The sequence below is a fragment of the Chanodichthys erythropterus genome, chromosome 9 (genome assembly GCF_024489055.1).
Source record: "Chanodichthys erythropterus isolate Z2021 chromosome 9, ASM2448905v1, whole genome shotgun sequence".
Classification (NCBI taxonomy): domain Eukaryota; kingdom Metazoa; phylum Chordata; class Actinopteri; order Cypriniformes; family Xenocyprididae; genus Chanodichthys; species Chanodichthys erythropterus.
The window spans coordinates 2179239-2190176 of record NC_090229.1 but is presented as its reverse complement, the minus strand read 5'-3'; the positions used below and the strand labels follow the sequence as shown (position 1 = coordinate 2190176).

The window sequence follows — 10938 nt, the reverse complement described above, 5'->3', positions numbered from 1 at the left end:
TTTGTTGCGATTAACAGTTTGTTAAATTAATTTTACACAAAAAGGACAGTTTGAGTCGAGTATTGTTCATTTTTCCCTTACTACTATTTTTTAATAGTTGTTTAATTATTTTAATGGAACCGGAATCGGAATCATTAGGCAGAATCGGAACCGGAAACCGGAAAATTTCTCATGATTCCCAACCCTAACCGGAGCTACTTCTCTCTGTTTACGGATATGACGAGACACGCGCGCGAGTGACGCATGTGCGCAATTTCCCGCAAAGGTCAAATATAAACACTTATAATAGTGAAACAGGGTAAGAGAAAAACAAGTTTTAGAAGAAGGATTGATGATGTATTTAATTATTGTTTACATTTTGCTAATTTTAAACAAAAAAAGTGTATCTTTAAAAGAAAAAAGTAACATTTATCAAATCTAACAAAATATGTTCATTTTGGTATTGTTTTTCTTTACTTTCTGATTTGTGATAAATTCAGACGCCACCAACAAGAGCTGCTAAAGCAGTTAAAGGATTAGTTCACTTCTGTCCTGATAATTTACTCTCCTCCATGTCATCCAAGATGTTCATGTCTTTCTTTCTTCAGTGGAAAAGAAATGAAGGTTTTTGATGAAATCATTCCAGGATTTTTCTCCATATAGTGGACTTCACTGGGGTTCAATGGGTTTTCTAAAAAAAAAATATATATATATATATATACTTTTTAACCACAAACTCGTCTTGCACTGCTCTGAGATGCTCCACGCATGACGTGATCATGTTGGAAAGGTCATTTTCTCCTCCAACTTCAGAATCATCCGACATCGTTGTTTTACCTTTTTTTTGTAAAGGCCGTTTGACGTAGTTTGACTTTTGACTTTCGCTTTGAAAACACTGGATCGGTACTTCCTCCTACATCACGCGTGATCTTTCCAACATGATTACGTCATGCGTGATCTTTCCAACATGATCACGTCACGTGTGATCTTTCCAACATGATCACGTCATGCGTGATCTTTCCAACATGATCACGTCACGTGTGATCTTTCCAACATGATCACGTCATGCGTGATCTTTCCAACATGATTACGTCACGTGTGATCTTTCCAACATGATTACGTCACGTGTGATCTTTCCAACATGATTACGTCACGTGTGATCTTTCCAACATGATTACGTCATGTGTGATCTTTCCAACATGATTACGTCACGTGTGATCTTTCCAACATGATTACGTCATGCGTGATCTTTCCAACATGATTACGTCACGTGTGATCTTTCCAACATGATTACGTCATGCGTGATCTTTCCAACATGATCACGTCACGTGTGATCTTTCCAACATGATTACGTCACGTGTGATCTTTCCAACATGATTACGTCATGCGTGATCTTTCCAACATGATTACGTCATGTGTGATCTTTCCAACATGACTACGTCATGCGTGATCTTTCCAACATGATCACGTCACGTGTGATCTTTCCAACATGATTACGTCATGTGTGATCTTTCCAACATGATTACGTCATGCGTGATCTTTCCAACATGATCACGTCATGCGTGATCTTTCCAACATGATTACGTCACGTGTGATCTTTCCAACATGATTACGTCATGTGTGATCTTTCCAACATGATTACGTCACGTGTGATCTTTCCAACATGATTACGTCATGCGTGATCTTTCCAACATGATCACGTCACGTGTGATCTTTCCAACATGATCACGTCACGTGTGATCTTTCCAACATGATCACGTCATGCATGATCTTTCCAACATGATCACGTCATGCGTGATCTTTCCAACATGATTACGTCACGTGTGATCTTTCCAACATGATCACGTCACGTGTGATCTTTCCAACATGATCACGTCATGCGTGATCTTTCCAACATGATTACGTCACGTGTGATCTTTCCAACATGATTACGTCACGTGTGATCTTTCCAACATGATCACGTCATGCGTGATCTTTCCAACATGATCACGTCATGCGTGATCTTTCCAACATGATTACGTCACGTGTGATCTTTCCAACATGATTACGTCACGTGTGATCTTTCCAACATGATCACGTCATGCGTGATCTTTCCAACATGATTACGTCACGTGTGATCTTTCCAACATGATTACGTCATGCGTGATCTTTCCAACATGATTACGTCACGTGTGATCTTTCCAACATGATTACGTCACGTGTGATCTTTCCAACATGATCACGTCATGCGTGGAGCATCTCAGAGCAGTGCAAGATGAGCATTTGTGGTTAAAAAGCATATAATTTTTTTTTTTTTTTTTAGAAAACCCGTTGAACCGAAGTCCACTATATGGAGAAAAATCCTGGAATGTTTTCATCAAAAACCTTCATTTCTTTTCCACTAAAGAAAGAAAGACATGAACATCTTGGATGACATGGAGGAGAGTGAATTATCAGGAAAACTTAATTCTGAAGTGAACTAATCCTTTAAATAGCTGATCTTGTCTAAACTCTTAAGAATAAATTAGAATCATCTACCTTCAGGTTCTTCAGATTATTAAAATGGTTCTTTTGGGAGCCAAAAATGTTTCTTCTAATTACTTTTTGAAACCTTTATTTTTAAATCTTGATCTTGTATATAAATCCTATGTAATCAATACTGTATCTACTGTATTGTAATGAACAGGAGAGCCGGACAGAGCAGTGGTCATATTTGCTTTATCTGCGTGATTGTAAACAAAGATTAAGTATAATTAGCAAACATTTCATGGGAACAGTTTCATCTCACGGGTTATGAAGCCTGTAAACGACATCCGTATCCTGAGTGTAAAGAATGTTTATTAAAGGATCAGAAGGACATGGAGGTTGGCAGATTCCTGGCCTGAAGCTCTCTCTCTCTGTGTGTGTGTGTGTGTGTGTGTGTGTGTGTGTGTGTGTGTGTGTGTGTGTGTGTGTGTGTGTGTGTGTGTGTGTGTGTGTGTGTGTGTGTGACAGACGTCTGCTGATTCTCACACTGAACTCAATCACATTCGATTAGAAGTCTTCTCTGTTATCTCACAGTCTGAGCCTAAAACAACGACGAGACCGAGTGGAAAAAGGGCCTGTAATGAGACATCGGTGTGTCATTATGAGCAAAAACAACAAATCACAGAGCAGCTTCATAAATCAAAACCTTCAGTCAGTGATGAGTCTGTGATTATGAACAGTTCTGTTTTCTCAAACTCTAAAAGCCATTTCTATGATTCTGCCGCTAACAGGGAACATCCTGAGAGTGTTGGGCGTTCATCAACGTTTTTTGAATGTTTCAGAATGTTTGAACGACATTCAAAGGTAACGTTCCCATAACATTTGAAATGTTTCCATTTGCTACAGAATGTTTAACAATCAAAAGTAACTTTCTCTTATGGAATGTTTTCTTCAGATTCACATAAAAAAGAAACATTTTTAAAACGTTTTGAACGTGTCGAGAACATTCAGAAGTAACGTTAATGTTATCTGGGATGTCTTCATATGATCAGGTGATGAAGTGTCTCTCGCTGTAAAGCCGAACCGCACACGGGACTTATTTATTTATCTGCAGTTTGGGAAGCAGGACACACTGAGAAACTGGAAAGGTTTTTATGAAAACATCGTAACTAGGTTATTTCCTGCAGGGCTCGATTTTTGTTGATCTTGATGTGACTGATTTGAACTCTTCTGGAAAAACAAACACATGTGTACTGCGTGCTGGCAGAGAGAGAGCTTTTACCGAACTGATCAAAATAATCCTCACAAATAAAGGCTCTGAGAGACGATTTCTGCAGGAACGCCAGAGAAGAACCAGTTTTCACCGCATACGCCCTTAAAATAAAGATTCTGTATTGCCATCCATACACTCTAAAAATGCTGGGTTAAAAACAACCCAATTAACCCAGTGATTGGGTTAAATGTTTGCTGGGCAGTTTTATTTAACTCAACTATTGATTAAAAATTACTGTATTTCTTGCTTAAAATGAACCTAAAATATGTTGGAAATTAAAAATCAGACACATAATTACTAGAGGCAACAATAATAATCAAAAGGTGAACATTTATTAATAAGCAATTTAATACATGTTTATTGTTTAATTATTATTCATTACACTTATTGTTCATTTCCAACCTATTTTGGGTTCATTTCAAGCGAGCAATATAGCTATTTTTAAACAATAGCTGAGTTAAATAAAAACTACCCAATCGCTGGGTTTGTTCCTTTAATAACCCATCTTGGGTTATTTTTAACCCAGCATGTTTTAGATTGTGGTTCCATGAAGATCCTTTAACATGCATAAATCATTTCCATCGCACAAAAGGTTCTTTAGATTTTTTTAAATGTTCGTCATACATCCTAAAAAATGCTGGGTTAAAAATAACCCAGGTTGGGTTGAAAATGGACAAACACAGCAATTGTGTTGTTTTAACCCAGTGATTGGGTTGTTTTAACCCAGCGATTTCAATGTTTTAACCCAGCAAATGGGATGTTTTAACCCAGCGATTGGGTTAAATGTTTGCACAACCTGCTGGGTAGTTTTATTTAACTCAACTATTATTTAAAAATGACAGTATTTCTGTATTGTATAAATTAACATTTTATTAAACATAAAGGTTCTTCATGGAACCATCAATGCCAATAAAGAACCTTTATTTTAAGAGACTTAAAGAGGAAGTTGAAAGCTGATAAACCGATGGTTTTCTCAAATAAATAAATAATCAGATTCAGTGAGAGTCACTCGTTTAGATTCACTGCACAGATCTGAGAGCACAGAAGGCAGAACGGAGAACCATGTTTGGATGCAGAAGTGTCCACATCAGGAGCTAAATGCTCTTCTCTTGAAGAGTCTCATTGGTTATAGTCATTTGTAAGCTCTGCTCTTTTGACCGACCGTCTAAACTGTTCCGATTGGATGATTCAGAAGAAGCTTCAGATAAGCACGGGTTTGATTGACAGGTGTCCGGGGCTTCGGGCGGATACAGAACCGTCAGCGAGGTGCTCGTGACCTCCTTCAGTTCTCCAGACACGGCGGACGGAGAGTCTCTGGAGATGATGGAGGAGACCTGCGCTCCGTCCATGAAGCTGCCCGGTCCCTGCGCTCTCTGAGACTCCAGCTTGCAGAAGAGACACTTGATGTTCTCGATGAGTTTGGAGAGCACCGCTTTTCGCAGGAGGATGTAGATCCAGGGGTCCAGAATGGGGTTGGTGGAGGCAAAGCGGATAGCCAGCAGATCTGGGTTTCTGTCCAGCCTCTTCTCCACTGGCGTCTTATAAAGCTGGTTGAGAAACACCTGGACCTAAAAAACACATGAATTTTCAGTGTGCATTTGACAAACAACATGAAAACATTCTGATATGAATATGTGCAGTGGGACATACTGAACACTTAAACATAATAAACAAATTAAAGTTAGGATTTAAGTAAACATGATCCATAAACTTATTAAATATTCATCATTTTGGGAGACTTTATTTTTTTTATAATGAAATGTCAGGTCTGTTTTTACTGACGCTTCAAGGAATAAAACATCATGATTAAAAGGGAAGATCAAACTTCATATTTTTATAGTTCCACTGAATCAAAAGCCTGAAATTAGAAATGAAAATATGAACATTAACCTGAACACAGACATATAATCTTAAAAATAATTACAGATATAGATCTTTTCTCCTATTTAGTGCCATTTATAAAATCTAACAAAATACATGCTAATTATGGATCTTTTTTGTGATTCACCAACAAGAAATGCTGAAGAAAATAAATAGCTGATCTTGATGCAACACTTTAAAATAAAGGGATTTTTCCGCATGATTCCACAGAAGAAACATTTTAGTTTCTTAAAAAAGCTTTCAGTGATCAGATCTGAAAAGAACCATTTTTTCTCAGTGTGAAGAACATTTTATGATCTAAAGAAACTTTTTTCACTTTAAAAAAAAATCTTTTGTGCAATAAAAAGGTTTATGCTAAAAAAAAAAGCTGGGTTGTTTCAACCCAAATTTGGGTCAAATATGGAAAAATCCAGCAATTGTCCATATTTGACCCATATTTGGGTTGAAATAACCCAGCTTTTTTTTTAGAGTGTTCACTTTAAAACATGTTGGGTTGAAAATAGACAAACTCAGCGGTTGGGTTAAATGTTTGCTGGGTCGTTTTATTGAACTCAACTATTGTTTAAAAATGAATACATGACTGGCTTAAAATGAACCCAAAATAAGTTGGAAATTAAAAATCAGACACATAATAGGAATAATAATAAAAAGCTGAACATTTATTAATAAACAATTTAATGCTTATTGTTTTTTATTATGAAATAAATTTATTAATAAATGTTCATTTCCAACCTATTTTGGGTTCATTTTAAGCAAGCAATACAGTAATTTTTAAACAACAGTTGGGTTAAATAAAACTACCCAGCAGGTTGAGCAAAAATTTAACCCAACCACTGGGTTAAAACATTCCAGTTGCTGGGTTAAAACATTCCAGTTGCTGGGTTAAAACAACCCAAATGCTGGGTTAAAACATTCCAGTTGCTGGGTTAAAACAACCCAAATGCTGGGTTAAAACATTCCCGTTGCTGGTTTAAAACAACCCAAACGCTGGGTTAAAACAACCCAAATGCTGGGTTAAAACATTCCAAATGCTGGGTTAAAACATTGCAATCTGTGGGTTAAAACAACCCAATCACTGGGTTTGTCCATTTTCAACTTGGGTTGTTTTTAACCCAGTATTTTTAGTGTTCTTGTAAGTAGCTTCTTTTAAGTAGTCTACTGATCACTGAAAGGTTCTTTGGGGATCCAAAAATGTTTCTTCTTTTGCATCGCTGTGAAAAACACCTTTTGGATCCTTTATTTTATCTTATGAAACCAGTGCTGTATCTACTGTATTTTAATATAGCAATACTGTGAAGTGACACCGTGACCTAAGACTGTTTCAGAATATTTACATCCCTTTAAGACTTTATCATCAGTCTCTGTGATTCATTCTAATCTGCACAACAATGTAGAGAAATGAAACTGAAGGAAAATCAGAAGCAGATCGTGAGAAAGTTGTGGTTTGGCAGATAAGAGGCTCATATCTGAGGCAGGCAGCAGAACTGGAGAGATAAAGCGGACACAATGCCGTCCGAGCGCTTACAACGAGCGGAATGGAGCAAATGAGCACGACCGCGGAGGTGGCGATGAGCAGAATGACCATCTGGATCTCAGCGCCGGCCAGCCGCCCGAAGCTGCGGGTCCTGCCGGGATCGGACGCTCTGCCCGGGTCAGTGCCGAGAGACGTGCGCCGGACGAACCTGCGGTGCATCCGGATGAGCGCGCCGCACACCAGCACGTTACAGATGACCGTCACCAGGATCAGGAGCGAGCTGCAGCCCGCGTACATGTACGAGAAGGCGGCGTGCGCGCTGACATTGGTCCTCCAGTCGATGAAGCACCAGGTTTGAGGGTACTGCATCTTCACCTCTCCGAAGCCCACGCTCGGGAGCGCGCAGAACAGGATGTTGGACGCGTAAATGGCGAGCAGAGTCACTCCCGCGAGTTTCTTGTCCGCGTAATCGTTGTAGAGATACGCGTGGTTGATGGCGATGTATCTCTCGATGGACATGGCGCAGATGATGCTCAGTCCTGCCAGGGAGAAGAAGAGCAGGACGAATCCGAAGTACTGGCACAGCGGGTCTCCATCGGGCCACGCGCCCTTCACGTAGGTGGCGATGGTCACCGGACTGGCGAGGACGGTGCCCAGAAGATCCGTGACCGCCAGCCCGCAGACCAGCGTGTAGAAGGTGGTCTCCTTCTGCTCCCGCCTGGACTTGCAGAGCACGACGATAGCGATCAGGTTACTGATGACCCCAAAAATGAACATGATCGCGGGAATGGTGGGGATCCTGGGCTCCATCCTGCGCGTCGCGCTGCTGTTCGTGTCCATGTTCAGCTGGGATTCCGTTAAACTGTCAGCGCTTCTCCAGCTCTCATCTTCTTCCAGGAGTTGTAAGTCCTGCTGTGAGGGAATAAAGTCCTGACTGACTGAAGCGCCCCGCCTGCCTCACATCATCACACACTCACAGCGGGACGCCCTTAAAAACACTCGCTGATACAAGTTATTAATATCTGCTTTAAACAAAATCTCATTCCCTTTATGGGGAAAAACGTCTTGATTAGATGGAGTTTAAAAGACACTTAATATTCAGAGATATTATTGATTTCACTATCAGATTGAGCTTGAGCTGAATTGCTTTAAATCTCACTCTGGAAAATGCTGGGTTCAAAACAATTCAAATAAAAAATCAAATACATAATTATTAGACGCAACAATAATAGTCAAAAGGTTAACATTTATTAATAAGCAATTGAATAAATATTTATTGTTTAAGCAAGAAATACAGTATTTTTAAACAATAGTTGACTTAAATCTACCCAGCAGGTTGGGTCAAAAATTTAACCCAACCATGGGATTAAAAGAACCCAATCACTGGGTTTAAAACACCCCAATCGCTGGGTTAACACATTGCAATTTTTGAGTTAAAACACCCCAATCGCTGGGTTAAAACATTGCAACTGTTGGGTTAAAACACCCCAATCGCTGGGTTAACACATTGCAATTGTTGGGTTAAAACACCTCAATCGCTGGGTTAAAACATTGCAACTGTTGGGTTAAAACACCCCAATCGCTGGGTTAACATATTGCAATTTTTGGGTTAAAACACCCCAATCGCTGGGTTAAAACATTGCAACTGTTGGGTTAAAACACCCCAATCGCTGGGTTAACACATTGCAACTGTTGGGTTAAAACACCCCAATCGCTGGGTTAACACATTGCAACTGTTGGGTTAAAACACCCCAATCGCTGGGTTAACACATTGCAACTGTTGGGTTAAAACACCCCAATCGCTGGGTTAAAACATTGCAACTGTTGGGTTAAAACACCCCAATCGCTGGGTTAAAACATTGCAACTGTTGGGTTAAAACACCCCAATCGCTGGGTTAACACATTGCAACTGTTGGGTTAAAACACCCCAATCGCTGGGTTAACATATTGCAATTTTTGGGTTAAAACACCCCAATCGCTGGGTTAAAACATTGCAACTGTTGGGTTAAAACACCCCAATCGCTGGGTTAACACATTGCAACTGTTGGGTTAAAACACCCCAATCGCTGGGTTAACATATTGCAATTTTTGGGTTAAAACACCCCAATCGCTGGGTTAAAACATTGCAACTGTTGGGTTAAAACACCCCAATCGCTGGGTTAACACATTGCAACTGTTGGGTTAAAACACCCCAATCGCTGGGTTAAAACATTGCAACTGTTGGGTTAAAACACCCCAATCGCTGGGTTAAAACATTGCAACTGTTGGGTTAAAACACCCCAATCGCTGGGTTAAAACATTGCAACTGTTGGGTTAAAACACCCCAATCGCTGGGTTAACATATTGCAATTTTTGGGTTAAAACACCCCAATCGCTGGGTTAAAACATTGCAACTGTTGGGTTAAAACACCCCAATCGCTGGGTTAACACATTGTAATTGTTGGGTTAAAACACCCCAATCGCTGGGTTAAAACATTGCAACTGTTGGGTTAAAACACCCCAATCGCTGGGTTAACACATTGCAATTGTTGGGTTAAAACACCCCAATCGCTGGGTTAACACATTGCAATTATTGGGTTAAAACACCCCAATCGCTGGGTTAAAACATTGCAACTGTTGGGTTAAAACACTCAAATCGCTGGGTTAACACACCCCAATCGCTGGGTTAAAACATTGCAACTGTTGGGTTAAAACACCCCAATCGCTGGGTTAACACATTGCAATTATTGGGTTAAAACACCCCAATCGCTGGGTTAAAACATTGCAACTGTTGGGTTAAAACACTCAAATCGCTGGGTTAAAACATTGCAACTGTTGGGTTAAAACACTCAAATCGCTGGGTTAACACACCCCAATCGCTGGGTTAAAACATTGCAACTGTTGGGTTAAAACACCCCAATTGCTGGGTTAACACATTGCAATTATTGGGTTAAAACACCCCAATCGCTGGGTTAAAACATTGCAACTGTTGGGTTAAAACACTCAAATCGCTAAGTTAAAACATTGCAACTGTTGGGTTAAAACACCCCAATCGCTGGGTTAAAACATTGCAACTGTTGGGTTAAAACACCCCAATCGCTGGGTTAACACATTGCAATTGTTGGGTTAAAACACCCCAATCGCTGGGTTAACACATTGCAATTGTTGGGTTAAAACACCCCAATCGCTGGGTTAACACATTGCAATTGTTGGGTTAAAACACCCCAATCGCTGGGTTAACACATTGCAATTGTTGGGTTAAAACACCCCAATCGCTGGGTTAAAACATTGCAATTTTTGGGTTAAAACACCCCAATCGCTGGGTTAAAACATTGCAACTGTTGGGTTAAAACACTCAAATCGCTGGGTTAACACACCCCAATCGCTAAGTTAAAACATTGCAACTGTTGGGTTAAAACACCCCAATCGCTGGGTTAACACATTGCAATTATTGGGTTAAAACACCCCAATCGCTGGGTTAAAACATTGCAACTGTTGGGTTAAAACACTCAAATCGCTGGGTTAAAACATTGCAACTGTTGGGTTAAAACACTCAAATCGCTGGGTTAACACACCCCAATCGCTGGGTTAAAACATTGCAACTGTTGGGTTAAAACACCCCAATTGCTGGGTTAACACATTGCAATTATTGGGTTAAAACACCCCAATCGCTGGGTTAAAACATTGCAACTGTTGGGTTAAAACACTCAAATCGCTGGGTTAACACACCCCAATCGCTGGGTTAAAACATTGCAATTGTTGGGTTAAAACACCCCAATCGCTGGGTTAACACATTGCAATTGTTGGGTTAAAACACCCCAATCGCTGGGTTAACACATTGCAATTGTTGGGTTAAAACACCCCAATCGCTGGGTTAACACATTGCAATTGTTGGGTTAAAACACCC

The 10938-nt window shown here is 40.0% G+C and overlaps 1 protein-coding gene across 1 annotated transcript; it reads right to left on the bottom strand.

Annotated features, from left to right (window-relative positions):
• Positions 1-4710: 4710 nt before the first annotated feature.
• ptger4a (prostaglandin E receptor 4 (subtype EP4) a) lies at positions 4711-7897 on the bottom strand. Its single transcript, XM_067393416.1, has 2 exons — positions 7104-7897; positions 4711-5265 (listed from the first exon to the last, which is right to left on the bottom strand). Exons 1-2 carry the CDS (start codon positions 7890-7892, stop codon positions 4792-4794), a joined length of 1263 nt encoding a protein of 420 aa, XP_067249517.1. The 5' UTR covers positions 7893-7897; the 3' UTR covers positions 4711-4791.
• Between the last annotated feature and the right edge of the window lie 3041 nt (positions 7898-10938).